The sequence below is a fragment of the Clupea harengus genome, chromosome 25 (assembly GCF_900700415.2).
Source record: "Clupea harengus chromosome 25, Ch_v2.0.2, whole genome shotgun sequence".
Taxonomy (NCBI): domain Eukaryota; kingdom Metazoa; phylum Chordata; class Actinopteri; order Clupeiformes; family Clupeidae; genus Clupea; species Clupea harengus.
Window position 1 is genome coordinate 6608978 of NC_045176.1, and position 17937 is coordinate 6626914.

General features: G+C 48.7%; 1 protein-coding gene across 5 annotated transcripts in view; it reads left to right on the forward strand.

Moving 5' to 3' along the window:
• The window catches only part of asap1a (ArfGAP with SH3 domain, ankyrin repeat and PH domain 1a), a 35736-nt gene that overhangs the window by 7752 nt on the left and 10047 nt on the right, over nt 1-17937 (forward strand). For 3 of the 5 annotated variants that reach the window (XM_031563246.2, XM_042703756.1, XM_042703757.1), the window contains 10 exons: nt 8374-8446; nt 12009-12154; nt 13059-13133; nt 14510-14559; nt 14689-14818; nt 15338-15423; nt 15771-15846; nt 16019-16105; nt 17164-17172; nt 17461-17561. In XM_031563246.2, the coding sequence (XP_031419106.1) occupies nt 8374-8446; nt 12009-12154; nt 13059-13133; nt 14510-14559; nt 14689-14818; nt 15338-15423; nt 15771-15846; nt 16019-16105; nt 17164-17172; nt 17461-17561 (833 nt within the window). The remainder of the gene's footprint in view (nt 1-8373; nt 8447-12008; nt 12155-13058; nt 13134-14509; nt 14560-14688; nt 14819-15337; nt 15424-15770; nt 15847-16018; nt 16106-17163; nt 17173-17460; nt 17562-17937) is intronic. The other 2 variants (XM_042703754.1, XM_042703755.1) reach the window with 2 other exon arrangements.

Genomic DNA, 17937 nt, shown 5'->3' on the forward strand with positions numbered 1-17937 from the left:
ATGTGACAGGATTGATCTGCAGCTGCCGATTGGTGGCCAGATGGGAAATGAGAGGATTTACCTAGAAACATTTGTTTCCTGTCACGTTACTTGGGTTCCTGATGTGTCATTGAGGTCAGAGCTGTATTTGCAGAGCGTCCATGTTTACATCTGGTGCACAAAGGACACGAGAGCGTGATTTGATTCATTTCGTTTTTCTGTAATTCTGCCCGTGTTAAATGACAGAATATACTAGTGAAATACACTCATTCTTCTAAACCCCTTCTAAAGCCTTGGTAAAAGAATGAATCTATTTGGTTCACACATTCACATTCACTTCGTTTTCCCCTGTCAAAATCTCTCTCCCTGAGTAATGAAAACATGGCGACTCTAACGCTGACCTCTCTCTCTTTCTCCCTCTTTCTCTCTCTCTGTTTCTCTCTCTCTCTTCTTCTCTCTCTCTCTCTTTCTCCCTCTGGGGAGTGGTGCGGTGGCATCCCCACTCGGCCTATGAGGATCTGACAGGGATCTTTCTGGCTTCTTTGTCAGCACAAGACTGGCAAGCAGTAGCAGACATAACTCACAGTTGCCTGGCTTGTCATTTTCTCTTTTTTCCTCTCATTCTTTCTTCCCTGCTTGCTTTTTTTTTTCCCTCCCCTCTCTGCTGCGTTATTGTGTGGGGGGGATGGTGACACGGCGTGCGGGTGCGCCGACTCCAGCCTGGCCCTGCGTGGCTCGGCGGCATTGTTTCCGCGGCAGCGCCAGCTCCAGGAGAGAGCGCGCCAGCCTGCGGTGTCTCCCGTCCTCGCGGTGAGGTCAGCTCTCTCTCACTGCTGGTGCTGCTGCTGTCGCTGCTCTGTCCCCCCCCCCCCCCCCCCCCCCCCCCCGTGCGAGGAGCACTGCGGAGCGGAGCGCTGGCCGCCCGAGGCCCGTCAGCACTGCTGGGTCTACTGCAGCTGCTATAATGAGCGTCCACACTGTGCCAGCAGTGGCCAGACCAGCGCCGCCAAGGTCACTGGGGTCAGGTCTCTGGAAACAGCAGCAGCACTGACAAATCTATACTTTCACTGTGCTGTTAGTAGCTGCATAATAAAATATTATTCATCAAGACGTTAAAGTTAACGATGTGATTTGTTAGCACGTTAAATTATGTTAAATTATGTAATGGTGTAGAGTCATAAAGGCGTTAAATAAATCAGAATGGGGTTTATGAAATCTTTTGAATGAGACAGAGCTGTTGTCATGTGTGTTGAGTTTTCTAGTAACTGTTCGGACTCTACTCTACTCTACTACATAATTACACAGGAACTGTAGGGGTAAGTGCAGTGGACCATGTCTAAAACCAGAAACAAGGGTGTTATTTAATTCAATTTTATGCTAAATATATCTTCTTTGTATTCTGCCATTATTTACATCCCTGTATTAGTAGTGTGTTGGAGAACTATTCATTGAGTCCGGATTCGTATCATTATTCTATATATTATTCTATATATCTTCAGGTCAATATGAATATTAGGACGACGGAACACCAGTTCTTCCTTTGGAATGCTCTTTTTCCAGAATCTTTTGGAAAAGGCTCTGTCATTGGAATCTTCTATTGGAGATGTGGAAGTGATTTACAAGCGGACGAAGAGTCCTTTTGGTGCGAATTTCCTGTGGAATGTTCCTGTCTCCACCCTTGTCCTTGGCGTGGCCTGTAGGGGTGAGCGGGGTGACGGGTCTGACAGAGGAGATCCTGCCACAGCCGCGTGACCGCGCTGCAGACGGCTGACAAGCCTGTAACAAACCTCTTGCCTGCCTCCATCTCTCCCTTTCTCTCTCTCTCCCTCTCTCTCTCCCTCCTCCCTCCTTCCCTCCGTCCTCGGGCACTCAAGTGTTTTAGTGCGCTCTCAGGGGGACCTAAAAACAGCCACTAAGCTTTATAACAGCTTATCTCCCATTGATTCCTTTTAAAGGCTAGCTGGGAGAGCTGTTGGAGAGGACGTGGAGAGGTTTGTGTTTTTGTAGCCTTCTTGTCACGGATGTCAGATGATTGAATAGAGTAGTGCATGCTTGTTTTCATCTCTTTAAAAGCTCGTGTGTGCGATTGTCATTAGGCTCTTGCCGAATTTGATCTAGCATCAAATGATTGAACATCACATGGCAGTAATGATCAAATCTCACCTGCTTTACTCTCCCCATATGCTTCTACTGAAACCGTAGGGCTCAGTGCACGAACGAGGCGGCTCTAGGACCTGTTGTCAGTTTTACCAGAGTGTTCCAGAGCCATTCACCTGGTTTGTTTGTGTGCACAGTAGTGCCTGGCCTCTCTTTTAGATTCATCTGGAAATGCGACGCGGAGGCTTAGACGGGGCGCAGGAGAATGTGTTTCCCCTCTGCCCTACGGGCGCCCTCCTCACCAGGGCTCTGCCTTTGGGGTGCCAGTGTTTGCGTTTGCTCGCGCTTTATTCATTAGGCTCCTCGGACGGGAGCGCGCGCCCAAACCCGGTTAAGTCGGAAGGGACCAAAGGAATACCTCACATTCAGGTCCCGAGGAGCACAAATATCTGCTGCCATGGTTACAGGGTAAACATAGAGCAGTGCTCTCAATGGCCCGCTCTTGCCGCGCTCTTGTCTTGCAATTGCGAGCTCTCAGGCGAGAGTGTGATTTTCATTTGCGCTTCAAAATGATGTGCTGTGGCGTTGTAAGGTTCATTTATTATAAAAAAATATATTTCCACCCTCCGGTTGCCCTTAAGTCACTCTGACAGGCGGATTGGCGTGAAGGCTGCTCCGTCCTGGACTCTTTCCCACTCGTCTCCTGGGCTGTGCCCATCTGCGGCGGGGTATCGCCTTGCTTCAACATCTGACTCATAAAATCCATGAAAACCTGGCGTCAGCACTTTTCTCTGGGTAATACACTCCGGTTTCCCCTCAGCACCACTAAAGTGGGCCTTTTTTGAGCTTGACAAAAACAGAGAGAGAGAGAGAGAGAGATAGAGAGAGGGAGTGAGAGGGGAGAGAGAGGAGGGGGAGAGAGAAGGAGAGAGAGGGATAGAGAGTGAGAGGGAGAGAGAGAGAGAGGGAGAGAGAGGAGAGAGAGAGGGAGAGAGAGAGGGTTGTAATCCCAGAAGGGTTTAGTGTTTCTCCACAATGATAGCTGGTGAAGTGAGCTTGCGACCTAAATATTTGTTGAGCAGTGTGCTTTTTTTCCCTGCTGTGTCTCTTGGCTTTCCACCCTGTATTTGTTGGTCACTCACTTTATTCGTGTTTAGGCGTTTAGGGTATTGATGCATTGACAGCTTGAGGACCGTGGGAGGCTGAAAATGACTGGAAGAGGTTGTGTGTGTGTGTGTGTGTGTGTGTGTGTGTGTGGTTGTGTGTGCATGTGTGTGGGTGGTTGTGTGTGTGTGTGTGTGTGTGTGTGGTTGTGTGTGCGTGTGTGAGAGTGGTTGTGTGTGTGTGTGTGTGTGTGTGTGTGTGTGTGTGCATGTGTGTGGGTGGTTGTGTGTGTGTGTGTGTGTGTGTGAGAGTGGTTGTGTGTGTGGTTGTGTGTGTGTGTGTGAAATAGGAGTGGAACTGAGAGAACCTTGCAGAGAGTTTGCGCTATGATGTCATAGGCCATTCGTGTTAATGAATGTAACATGTCATGTGTTTTCAATGGAAAACACTGAGTAGGTTTTCCAGAACTGTGGGACTTGCCAAACATACATGGCCTTGAAGTGTGTGTGTGTGTGTGCGTGCGTGCGTGTGTGTGTGCGTTCGTGTGTGTGTGTGTGTGTGCGTGTGTGTGTGCGTGCGTGTGTGTGTGCGTGCGTGTGTGTGTGTGTGCGTGTGTGTGTGTGTGTGTGTGTGTGTATGGAGGTGCCTGTGTGAGTTCTTATGTGTATGAATGTCCTTGGTGGAAGGGGGATCTAGCTGAGGGTGCTGATCAAATGAGCCGAGTCAGAGTCAGAGCTGGGGTTCTGTTACTGCGGCACTGGGTGGGTAAAGACACACAGTGGGGGGGGGGGGGGTGAACTGTGACGTTCCTGCAGTACAATACCGCACTGTTATGATGTTCAAGGATATCTGTAATATTGAGTAGTACAAAACTAACATGTTATATATTGAAATGTATTATTTATTGTATAGAGTGGATGGTTACAAATCAATCAACCAAGTTAGCAAACAAAGGAATTCACGTAGAAAACACAAAAGCAAACAACTCCCACTTCAAGTCAGATCTTGGCCCCTTTTATGTGATCTGATTGGACACGCCCTGCGCGCTGGCTCACCCCGTCAGATTTCCACAAGAGAAGGCCTAAAATAAGGAGACAAGACACAGGTCTGTAAGAAGCAAAATACAGGCCCGATGGCCGTTGACACATGGGAGGAAGGCAGCTCAGGGTCTATATGGCACAGATGACAGTTAATCTCCCAGCAGATCAGGGCTGTGGTGATGAACTCAATTCGATGGGATGAGGTAGGTCAAATCCATAAACGGTCAATCTATGTGCGGAGAAGGATGTGTGATCTAGCGGTCATGCGCAGCACTGAAGCTCAAACAGTTGACTGAGTCAGGCCCCGGCAGGCTTGCTCTTCTGCAGCCCACGTCACACCTTTGAGAGCCGCTCAACAGACCCCCTCCTTTAAAAACCCTGTTTGTCACCGGACCACCTGCCTCTCGAGGTCCACTGTGTTTGTTATTGTTTGAAATAGCTGCGTATGTGTCACTCATCATTGGTGTTAGATAGGAATATGGCCATTATCGGTGGACGCAAAAGCGTTCTCTCCTATGCTGTGATGTCCTTCCCCTCTACATGCTGTTTATCAACTGGCCAGCTGGCAATAGATTATCACAAAAGGTACAGCCTTACACACCTACAAGGGCATTGTAATGAGTGTACAGTATTCATCCAACTTGAAAAGCTGACGTGTTTTTTTATATGCCAAGTTTGCTGGTACTCTGTGGTTTAAAATATTCAGTGGTCTTCATGCAGAAAATATTACTCAATGCACCGTGGTATTCACATTTTAATAAGAGAACACTAATGGTGTTTCCCAAGTTATCCATTTATATGAAAGAACACTAATGATGTTTCCAAAGTTATCCATTTTAATAAGAGAACACTAATGATGTTTCCCAAGTCATCAATTTTGTTTTTAGAGCAGCTTTAACATCTAACCCCATGAATAGAAAGGTTCCTATTCAAGTCTGTATGCAAGTTAAATTCACACAAATGGCTTGTAAGATAAGTGTAGGATTTTGAACTTCTCGATAAAAAGCCATAAAAGCACACAAGTTTCTACAGTTTGCTGAGTGTTATTAGAGTTTAAATGGAGGGTCTGTGGTCTGTGGAGGCAAACACACTGGGTGAATTTCAGGTTGTTCCTCTTCTCCAGTCCAATCCATAATAGGAATCAGGCCCTGGCAACTGTAGTAAATAGCTCTCACATTGGTTTAGTTTTTTTTGCCATGTACGCAGTGTATCATGGTGCAACATTGTTATGATATGGAGTTTACCGCTAGTGCTCCCTAGTGCTCACTGGGAAATTAAAAAGATTTGAGAGAGCATCATTACTGACTGATTTCCACACTTTAAATAAAAAAAAAAAATGATTTTAGCAAAGATTTTTTCCCCAAAGAAATACAGGTCCATTACAAGTCGGTTTTATCAGCGTATGCCCCCTTTTGTGATCAACCCCATGGTCCTTGAGTGTTGTTAGCACCCTGTTGTACCTGTCGAGCTTCAGGCAGGTGTGTGTCGGCTCCTGTCACATGTGACTGCTGTGTCTCTGGCCCTGAGAGTCTCAGCGCTGTGGTGCACCTGTGCCACCCTCCGTCTCTGGTGGAGAACACAACCCCGGCTTTAATCTGCCGCCCGCGGGCTGGAAAGAGGTAGACAGATGAGTGGAGAAGTGGATCACATGCTCTGTAACAGCTGCTAAACACACAGTGGGCCCCGCGCCCGTGTCACAGCTGGCATCCAGTCCACACTCCTCCCTCTCCTCTCCTCTCCTCTCTCTTCTCTTCTCTTCTCTTCTCTCCTGTCCTCTCCTTGTGTTCTCTCCTTCATTCACCCTCAGCAGATTATGTGCAACAGCAGTGAAGCTCCTATGGCCACGGCTCCAGCTGTAGGCTCGGCCAGGTAGCATGAGGAAGGCCAGTGACCGAAGAGTGTTATTAACCAGGGATGCGTTGGGTCCATGCTAGTGTTATTAACCAGGGATGTGTTGGGTCCATGCTAGTGTTATTAACCAGGGATGTCTTGGGTCCATGCTAGCTAAGCCTACTCCATGATCCACAGATTGACTTGCAGATTGACCGATTTAACTTATGATCATATCTCTCTCCATTCTTCAGCTCTTAGGCTCTTTTTCTCTCCTCTGTCTCCAGCTCCGTCTCTGTCTGTCTCTGTGCCACTGTGTCTCTATACCCCCCCCCCCCTCCTTCTTGACCCCCACATACTCTTCATCTCCATCTTTCCCTCATTTTCTCCCCTCAACGACCCCTCATAACTGTCCCTGTGTTGAGGAGAGGGGGGAGAGTACCTGCCTGTGCTGAAGTGTAACCTAAGTCAGGCCTGTGCATAGTAGAGCAGGAGTCTCCTGTCCCCCCCCCCCCCCCCCCCCCACTACTCTCTCTCTACCAGCCGTATGTCTTTGCAGCTGCCACCTCCCAGTTCCCCGATGATGACCCGCTTCCTCGTAGCGTCACCCTGGCAACCAGTCTGCCAGCCCAAGTATGTCCGGCGCTGCTTGTGATTGCTATTTCCTCTCCCCCGTTCCTCTCTCCGCACGCTCACAGAATAACTAGTCAGGTTTGGATCTGGATCCGAATTAAAATGATGATCAGACCGGGAAGTCTGCTTTAGATGGCGGGAAGAGAAAAGGAGACCCAAGGTGGAGATTTGGGACAGACCCCAGCAGCAAGCTTCATTCTCAGAGCAGGGATGCTGCTGCTGCTGATGATGCTGAGGCTGCTGGTGAAAAAGAGAACTCTGGGAGTTTGGTTGCAGTGTGTGGAAAGTGTGGCCCGAAGCTCTGTCTTCCTCACTAATCGACTTTGAAAGGTTCCTTTGAGGGCACCACTCAGCAGAATTATTTTGGGATGCATTTTGGAAGCAGCAAAATCAGTGTGTGATGAAAGTGTGCTTTTGCTTGTGTGTGAGTGTGTGTGAGTGTGTGTGTGTGTGTGTGTGTGTGTGTGTGTGTGTGTGTGTGTGTAATATTTGAATGAATGAATACAGTTGTGCTTTAAAATTACATGTGCATGCCCAGCATTGATTGGTTAGTTATTAACATGAAAATCCAGTGTTACAGTTGTGATGGCTTAAGGGTTTGTCTGTAAGGAAGAGTACCCTAAGTGAAACCGAGGATCCGTTGTTAGATTAGGGGTCCAACTTTGATGTTCTGCTGTAATTCTTCTATCATCTCCTGTCAGTAGAGTTGAGTTTCCCCAGAAACATAACACCCTCAGAGAGAAACACTGAGAAAGCCCTCCTCCAGCTGAACTTCTGTTGCTAGGCAGTGTTTCGTGTTGTAGGACCGTCAGTGGTGTGCAGTACAGTCCACACACACACACACACACACACACACACACACACACACACACACACACACACACACACACACACACACACACACACACAAACCCTTGAGTCGGTAGTGGTGAGTCAGGAGCTCAGGCCCTTGGGTCACATCAGGAGCGGTGGCTCTGTCCCTCTGTGGCCATATGAGAGTGAGTGTGTGTGTGTGTGTGTGTGTGTGTGTGTGTGTGTGTGTGTGTGTGTGTGTGTGTGTGTGTGTGTGTGTGTGGGGGGGGGGGGGGGGTGTAGCTGCCTCTGGGGACAACCTCTGTAATGAAAACAAATAAACAGTACCCAGATCTAATCATCCTCACCTCTCGGTCGGTCAGAATGACCCAGCGGATGAATCGGTCAGAATGACACTGTTGATGAATTCTGTGCCAACATTTCTGGTCATTTCTACACGTATGATTTTGAAGATACCGACAGTTGGTAGACGTATGCTTTGGTAGACGTAGGTTAACAGTAAGTTTGGAAAAGAAAAACATGACATGCGTCTCCTTTTTATCTGAGGTGTACATTTAGTATTTGTATGAGACTTATGGGCATGATTCTCCTGAGTAGAGAAGACAAATCTCCCCTAAAAGCTTCAGCTTAAAAAAAAAAAATCTTTTCTAGTTTTACAACCTCACAGCCCATCTGGGCCTTGAAGTCCTGGCCAACGGTTGTCTCTTTTGAGCCTTCAGTTGCTATGGTGACAGCAAAAAGAGCGGGGTTGCCAGTATTGGTTTCCCTCCTTCAATGTGGCTCTCAATGGAAAAGGGTTTCACTTGGAATGGAACAACACTTGAAGACTTCTGAATTGAACCTTCTGTCTTCTCTCCCCTCTCTGTGTTCTTTCCAGGCGCTGGATCAGGATCGCAACGCCTTGCAGAAGGTGAAGAAGTCTGTCAAAGCCATCTACAACTCGGGTCAAGGTAAGAGCACTCACATTTGTGTGTCGCGAAGCTCCCTCACCCCCACGTCCCTTTTTGCAGTCAGTCGCACAGAATGGCAACGATCTCTCAACCATCTGTGATGATGTCACAATACACCCGTCTCAGGGAGGTTCTCTTCCATCTGTGATGTCACAATACACCCAGGGTGCGATTTGTTTTTTACAAAAAAAAATATTTCATGTATTTTATATATTTTAGTTTGCATTAAATGTTCAACTGTTCAAAATGTAACCTAATAGGGCCTACCGTTAACTTAAAAAGAATTAGGCCTATTTATTGCTTGTTTTTTCATGATAAAAAAATTAATAAACATCCCCCCTCTGTTTTTTTGACAAATCGCACCCTGAATACACCCGTCTTAGGGAGGTTCTCTTCCATCTGTGATGTCACCCTACACCCGTCTCAGGGAGGTTCTCTTTCATCGCATGCTACTAGAGACGGCTATGAACGCTCCGCTGAACAGCCGCAGGCCCCCCCTCGCCCCCCCCTCTCCTCTGCTCTGCCTCCTGTAGCTGTCTGCGCTCATGCCCCCCCCCCCCCCCCCCCCTCCCCCGGGGCCATGAGGGTCATTTGACGTGAAAGAGGAGGGCATGTGCAGCGCTGAAGGTCAGTGACCTTTCAGAAGACATCAGACACTCCAAAGGCAGGAAGAATGGGAGGAGCAGAGAGTCGGCACCCTTGCGTTGTGCTTTGTTTGTGGTATCAGGTTATCCTTTTGTTTTCTTTGTTTGTTTGCCTTGAACCCTGTAGACTGCAGACTCAACGTGGAATGGCACATTTCGCTGTGCCACACTTTTATTCTGTGTTTGCAGCGTGTCATGCGGTTTCTCTGTTTCAGATTTTTTTTGTCATGTGCTGGCTTTGTCCAGCTATTCTGGCGGCCGCCGAATGCTGGCTGTTCAAGGCCCCTTTGGCCCTCTCTGAAGGGTGGCGACAGCCTCTCCGAAGGGTGGGTACAGCCTCTCTGAAGGGTGGGTACAGCCTCTCTGAAGGGTGGGTACTGCCTCTCCGAAGGGTGGGTACAATCTCGGGCCCTGCGTCCGCTCAGGGGCTCATTACTCACATGTGGAACGCAGTGGTACAGTGGTAGAGAAGTCGTTTAGTAATCAGATAGTTGCTAGTTCGATTCCCTGTCGAAGTGTCCTTGAGCAAGACACTGAACCCCTAATTGCTCCTGATGTGCAGTGTGCCATCAGTGTAAATGTAAATGTAAAATGTGTATACATTGTAAGTCGCACATATGTAAGTCGCTTTGGATAAAAGCGTCTGCTAAATGACTAAATGTAAATGTAAACGCCTTGACATGGGCAACAGGCCTGACTGAGTCCTCAGCTTTTGGGCTGGGCTGGAGTATATTGACCTGGTTTGGTAATATTGACCTGGTTTGGTCCATTTAGACTGTGTTAAGCACCACCGATGTCTCCATTGCCCTGATGGGCCTTAGGTATGTGTTATATGGACTGGAAGTGTAATATTGTTTTTAAACCACTGCCACGCTGCACGCTCCACGCTCCACATGTGTTGTGTGCTTAAACAGGCATTGTGTGAAGTCATGTTACTCGGCACTCAGCTGTGTTTGATGTCTTTGATGTCTGTCTGAAGTGCTCTGTCAGTTTCATTGGTTTGACCTTAGCTTGACCTCAGAAGTCCCTGGGGGAGGAGGGCCCTCTGCTTTATGGATCCCCCAAAGAAACGAGCCATTAGATCAGGGCTCCTGAGGCCCGCCCCTTCTCTTAGGCCACTGAGTGATGTGTGAGGCCCGCCCCTTCTCTTACACTGAGTGATGTGTTGGTCCTGACATCTACAGCTAAACATAGTCCTCTTGGCTGAGACTTAATGCACATTTAGCCAGCTCATTTTCCCCCTGTTTTAAAGTCAGTTTGAGAATAAGACACTGGACGGTCGGCAGCCTCTCTGGTGTGTGCCTGATTGGAGAGGACAGTCCTTGCGCCACAGGTCACCCCATCCTTGTGCCGTGATCCCAGCTCAGTAGACACTCCAGAAGCACTCTAATCGCCCAGAGGCCTAACAGGCTCGTGATAAGAACCTTCTGACATTCTGCAAGGGCCTGCATGTTAAATGCATGGCTGAATGAGATGAAGACATTAATGACCGGACGTACTACTGAGGCTGTTGTGCACTTTATTTTTAAACGACCTAGCCAATGCGTGGTAGAAATCCTTCGAGATGAACTCATTTGAGGACATTACTCCTGTCCTCTGGTGTTCATGAAGAGTTACATGCCCCTGCTGCCTGACAGGAGATCTGGTGTATGTAGGAGAAGAGGGGCGCTTAAACAGATCCAGTGCTCTCCTTTTGTGTGCGTGTTGAGGGATTACTGGTTTCATGTTTGTCCCAGCTGCTAGATAGACTGGCCAGTGTGGGAGGTGCCTCTCCTTTTTCTCCTCCCGTCCCGACTCCTTTCCTCTTGTCTCAGCTTGGCCTCTCTCCAATCCTCTCTACCCAGAAAGCTTATGACCTAATAGTCTCATTATGCCAGGGGATTCAGTCCAAGAAAAAGAGGTGGAGAGAGAGAGAAAGAGGAAGATAGAGAGATGGAGGAAGAGAGGTTCCAGATGAGAGCTCTGTTGAAAAGGCGGGCGGCTCCTCTGCACCGTCCTCAGTTGGCAGAAGCGACTCTGTGGAACTTGGGGAACTGCTTTGCCCCTTGAGGCATGGTTCTGTCCACACCCTGCCTGTTCTGTTCTCACCACCCGCCCGCCCGCCCGCCTACCTCCCTTTCCTGGTGGTTCCTGCTCCCTGCTGTCACACCAGGACCATTTTTAGCCCTGCTGTCCTTTCTTACCTGACACAGTTTTCACAGCCTCTCTCCCCCATTTTTCCGGCGACTGCATCTCCCTATGTCTCTCTCTCTCTCTCTCTCTCTCTCTCTCTCTCTGTCTCTCTGTCTCTCTCGCACTCTCTGTGAGACTCCTGCCTCTGCTGTCTCTGAGAGGGGAAGTTTTAGAACATGAATGGAGCTCTCGGTCGGGGAACATGAAGGGCTTTGCAGCTTTCGCTCGCCTTCCTGCATGATGGAACTCATGCCGGATTGCTGCACCAATTTGGGGATTACAAAGGAATCCCTGAATTCTGTCCTCCGAGTCCCCCAGCTCCCTTGGGTGGATTATGCCTGGATTGGATTGGATTGGAGTGGGGTTGGGGGGGGGGGGTTGGGGGTCATGTACATGATCACTACACACCAGTACAAGATTGTTGTTCTGTTGGTAGCTTCTGTTCAGTCAGTACATACTCAGGCGCTTTGAGAAACTGCAATCTCTTAATACCTGTTCATACTCTCTCTCAGTTTTTCTTTTCTTTTGTTTGGTCTCTCTTTGTTTTTGACAGAGCCACTCCGACAACCACAGGCAAAGAGTAACAAACACTACAACGCGTACATGTCTCTATTTAAAGCAGTATCTGGAGTATAATTTTCTGAAAGGCATTTTAGGTATGTCCTGAAAAGGACTTCCCACCAGCATGCTGTAGAGATGCTTGCTCCACTGAATCTTATTCCTTCCCCCCCCCCCCCCCCCTTTAGATCATGTGCAGAATGAAGAGAACTACAGCCAGGCGCTGGACAGGTTTGGCAGCAACTTCATCAGCCGGGACTCCTCTGACCTGGGATCGGCCTTCATCAAGTTCTCCAGCCTCATCAAGGAGCTGGCAGCCCTGCTCAAGAACCTGGTGAGCGCCTGCTGTGTGCTGCTGTCATGAGGCTGTCCCCTATCCCTGACCATTTAGCATGTCCACTAGCACTGGGTGTGGCGCCTCAGCGCCCCCCTCCACCCCTGGGCTCTCCTCAGTGAGTTATGGAGGTTGTTCTCGCCCCCCTCATCAACAGTATGTAGTCCCATGGCACTCAGATCACTTGTTCTCGCCCCCTCATCAACAGTATGTAGTCCCATGGCATTCAGATCACTTGTTCTCGCCCCCTCATCAACAGTATGTAGTCCCATGGCATTCAGATCACTTGTTCTCGCCCCCTCATCAACAGTATGTAGTCCCATGGCATTCAGATCACTTGTTCTCGCCCCCTCATCAACAGTATGTAGTCCCATGGCACTCAGATCACTGGCAGTGAGCCCCCTCATCAACAGTATGTAGTCCCATGGCACTCAGATCACTTGTTCTCACCCCCTCATCAACAGTATGTAGTCCCATGGCACTCAGATCACTTGTTCTCGCCCCCCTCATCAACAGTATGTAGTCCCATGGCATTCAGATCACTTGTTCTCACCCCCTCATCAACAGTATGTAGTCCCATGGCACTCAGATCACTGGCAGTGAGCCCCCCCCCCCCCCCCCCCATTACAATGGAGGATGGATGGGAAGCAGTCAGGGTCCATTTAGACCAGATGAAAGTGCTGAGAGGGCTGAAAGATAGAGATCCATTACTGCAGCCATCTATGAATTGATCCTTTCCCCAGACCAGGGGATGGACAGACATGCCTCATGCACACACACACACACACACACACACACACACACACACACACACACACACACACACACACACACACACACACATATATATGGACAAACTCAAAGGAAAAAGTTTTTCTAACGGTGGTTGTGTTCTTCTCCAAAGCTACAGAGTCTGAGCCATAATGTGATCTTCACCCTGGATTCTCTGCTCAAAGGGGACCTGAAGGGAGTGAAAGGGGTAAGATGTAGAGGCCTGTGCTGCCCGTGCTGTGCTGTGCTGCCCGTGCTGTGCTGTGCCGTGCTGTGCTGTGCTGTGCTGTGCTGTGCTGTGCTGTGCTGTGATGCCCGTGCTGTGCTGTGCAGTGCTGTGATGCCTGTGCTGTGCTGCCTGTCCTGTGCTGTGCTGTGCTGTGCTGTGCTGTGCTGTGCTGTGCTGTGCTGTGCTGTGCTGTGCTGTGCCGTGCTGTCCCGCGCTGTTGGCTAATTGGAGCGGCGCCCTGTCGGTACACAAACACAGTTACTCACGCCCCAGACTCGCTTCAGCCTGTGAAAACACACTCCTGCTGGACAGAAAGCCAACACTGTAAATCTCAGAGGAGTTACACGAGGCCGTCCATTACCCTACACTCACCCCCACTCCACCCTTGGCTGTAATCCTTGTCCATTACCCTGGCACTTCTCCTATGAAAGACCTGACTGAGCTTAATGGATGCTACCTCCTCAGTCAGCTGTTTTAAGTCTCCCTCTCTCTCTCTCCCTCTCTCTCTCCCTCTCTCTCTCTCTCTCTCTCTCTCTATCTCTGTCAGTCAATCTATCTTTCCCTGTCTCTTTCCCAAACCATACTTCCTTCTCTCTCTCCCTCTCTCTCTCTCTCTCTCTCTGTTCTCCTCTCTTGATCCTTCATTCCCTCCCCAGAGGCCTAGAATTAGTCAGGCTCCTCGCGTCTCTGAGTGCGCCCGTCAGCACTGACAGGGGCGGTGATGTCAGCAGTCTGTCCGCATCACTCTGCGGAACCGGTGACATTGACCCGCCTCCCCTTTCCCCCTCCAAAACAGATGAGACGTCACTCCCTCACACATGCAAATACACAAGCACACACGACGCACACGCAAGCACACACACACACAGACGCACACACACAAACAAACACGCACACAGACACACACACACACACACACACACACACACACAGACAGGAGTATCTCCTTGTCTGTTCACTGGACAGGACTCCTGACTGACTCAGCAGTAACCCCCCCCCCCCAACCCCCAGGCCTCCTGATGGCCGTGTTATTGACACAGGAAATGAACAGTGTCTCTGGAGGAGAGGCTTCTCCAAACAAGTCCGTCCCGTAAGAGGGGCATCAATCATTTACCAGCAGACAGGCTCATTATTCCATATGGCTGCAGGCCGCCTCACACACTCACCCTTCAGGGCCTAGGACTGGCTGAGGCGACTGGGGCTGAGGATGTGGATGTGGATGTGGATCTGAGGGCGTTTACAGAGAATGAATGGAATTGTCTCATGTATCATGAGAAAAGGGCTCTGTAACTCGGACCTGATGTAAGTTTATAGTCACTCACCCATTTTTTATTGTCACTTGATTCCCTCTGCAGGATATAAAGAAGCCCTTTGACAAAGCCTGGAAGGACTATGAGACCAAGTTGTAAGTGGAGATTTACTTTGAGTCCGCAGAGAAGCATGAAGTGTGTAGCTGTTTGTGTGTTTTGTTTGTGCGAGCCGAGGTGTGGACGGAGGACGGCTGTTAAGTTGTCTTCCTGTGTCTCCGGTTCAGCACAAAGATTGAGAAGGAGAAGAGGGAGCACGCCAAGCAGCACGGAATGATCCGGACGGAGATCACTGGCGCTGAGATCGCCGAGGAGATGGAGAAAGAGAGGCGTATCTTTCAGCTGCAGATGTGCGAGGTGTGTGTATGAGTGTGCACCCTGTGTGTGTGTGTGTGTGTGTGTGTGTGTGTGTGTGTGTGTGTGTGTGTGTGTTTATGTATTTAATGTCTGTGTGTTTGACCCTGTTGTGTGGACATATGTTAGGCTCTGTGTTATCTTGTTGTCTTTGCCCTGTAAGTCATAAACAGATGAAGAACCAGAGAGCATATCAATGTGTTTCCACTCAGAAACAAGTCCCTGGGGAGAAGAGCAGAAACACTGGACAGCTTGTAGGGACACATTTAAAACACTCATCGAATAGTGTTATATTCTTACACATGTACATGCAAAGACAGCTGCACGTGTAGACTATGTAAACATAAAGACCCACACTAGTCCTCTTTAGCGGATCCTGACGTGAGAATCCTGACCACTCGGGCATCCCCGTTGCTGATGGATCTGCTTTATTTGATCTGGTGGAATTGTTATTAGTGGAAGAGCCAGTGATTGTTCCCATCGATGTCTCACATCTGTGTTTGTGCATCTTTTATGTTTCAGTATCTGATCAAAGTCAACGAGATCAAGACTAAGAAGGGAGTTGACCTGCTTCAGAACCTCATTAAGTACTATCACGCTCAGTGCAAGTGAGTTCAGCGCTGTCACCTTTTCCCTCCTAGCAATGCATCTTGGGAAATATCTAATCTAATCTCATGGTTTCTTCTTTGTGGAAACAACAAAGACAGCTTTTTTTCTGGACTTGTGCCTACTGCCTGTTTGTATCTGGGGGATCTTTAATACGCACAAACCTCGCCACCATAGCCTCTGTGGAAGCCAGGAAAAACCCACAATACTTTTATGTGTGAAAGAACCCCTTGGTCTTGAATGAAGTGTATTTGTCCAGTAGAAAGATCTCCATTGTTAGTGCGGCTCTGTCAAGGCTCTGCCATGTTGCCGATGTCTTAGATGATTTTCATGAGTCTGTGTCCCTCAGCTTCTTTCAGGATGGTCTGAAAACCGCTGACAAGATGAAGCAGTACATCGACAAGCTTGCCGCTGACCTCTACAATGTGAGTCTCGTAAACCTTGTCTCCTGACGCGATGCATGTTTACGTAGATACTGTTTCACACTGGGTCCCTCAAAAGTGTTCTGTTCTCTATGAACACACCTGTCTTAAATGTGGCTTCCATTGCGGCGTGGTCCTGTCATGTTGAGTGATGTTCTCGACCCCCCCCCATCAGATCAAGCAGACCCAGGATGAGGAGAAGAAGCAGCTGACAGCTCTGAGGGACCTGCTGAAGTCCTCTCTGCAGCTGGACCAGAAAGAGGTAGCTATGCTACGCTACGCTACACCAACTACACCAGTAGTTGCCATGACAACGCTACCTCTAGCGACACCAGACGCTTCCATGAAACAAATCGCTCACCTCGTCGTGTCGGTGGCTCCACTGTTCAAGCAGTAGCATGCAGTGGACCACCTAACACTTATTCACTAATACTCTGGCATGCCTTTAAGCCTCAGAGAATGTACTCTGAGGCCCAAAGCTTTTCTTTATTTATTTTCCACTGAAGAAGGAATAACAGCTTGACTGAGAAAGGGGTTGACTAGCAGTAAGAGGCAGCATGTTACCATCTCGCTGGTGTCGGTTTGCTGTGGGCAGTGGGTTTATTATCACCTCCTTGTGGAAAAAGATCCGTGAGCAGGTGACGACATCCTTCTCCCTTCGTCATGATGCCCTGGTGGGTGGGGAGAAGGGGGAGGCGTCCACCAGCACTTGGCATTCAGGGAACATTTCTGATGGTTAGTGGTTGCATCAAAACGAATAGCGAGAGACAGAATGAAAAATACCCTGATAATCAGCAACAACACCAGGAGGATGTGTCATTAGGAGCTGTGTGTGTGTGTGTGTGTGTGTGTGTCTGTCTGTCTGTGTGTGTGTGTGTGTGTGTGTGTTTGTTTGTTTCTGTGTTAGTGTGAAGAGTTACTGAATATGAGCCCCTTTCTCAGGCAGGGAATAAACTCCAGTCCTGGCTCATTTGAGAAGTCCTGTATGACTGTCTGACTAATTAAGACCATGCCCAGGCCTAATCCCTGCTCTTTCAGCGCCTGAATTTAAATTCAGTGACATTCTCTCTGCGGCAAACTCTCACAAACCAGAAAAGAGCCCTTCTTAAGGCTCTCTGCGAGTCACTCTCTGCCTGTTTGCGTCTCGTGAAATTGCCGTTCATTTCTGAAATTGCTGCTCTTTTTGAATAGAGTCTTGCTGTGCACGAATTTAGGGCTGTGTGTTCGTCTGTGAGTGCCTCACAGTGCATTTCTAACTCTGTGCCACTTCCTGTCTTTCTTCTCTTTCTCCATCTTGATTAATGCCTCCTCTGACTGAAGTCTAGGAGAGTAAGTGCTCAGTCTCTCTCTCTGCTGATTAATACCTTGACAAATGCTCTTAATCGCCTTTCCTGTTAAAGCTTGCTAGTGCTAAGTTTTGCTTGTGTTTGCTAGCTAGAGCTTCATGATGAATCATGTTAAGGATTACTGACAAACACTTTTCAATCAGTGTTTTTGAATGCCAACTTCATTTGCTAGCTTCTAATGGTGCTCTCTCAATGGTGTGTGTGTGTGTGTGTGTGTGTGTGTGTGTGTGTCTGTGTGTGTGTGTCTGTGTGTGTGTGTCTGTGCGCGCAGGACTCCCAGAGCAAGCAGAGTGGCTACAGCATGCACCAGCTGCAGGGCAACAAGGAGTTTGGCAGCGAGAAGAAGGGCTACCTGCTGAAGAAGAGTGATGGGTGGGTCATCAGCAGCCAGGGGCCTTCAGGGGCCACTCTCACTCTCTCTAAAGTCACAGCGCCGCCCTAGTGCCTGCCTAGTGCAAAGAACCACAGTTCTACACTGGACAGGCTACCACAGTGACAGGGTCTTCCTGAAAAAATCCTAACCTAATGTAGCTTGATTTTTGTCTGTCAGTTTTAAGTCGCTTTGGATAAAAGCGTCTGTCAAATTAATACATGGAAATGTCAACAATGCACAGATACTCAGATTTCTTCACCACTGCATGAACAGCATGAATAGCATGAATAGCGGGCTAGAGAGAGAGAGAGAGAGAGAGAGAGAGAGAGAGAGAGAGAGGATGATAGAGGGAGAGAGAGGATGATAGAGAGAGAT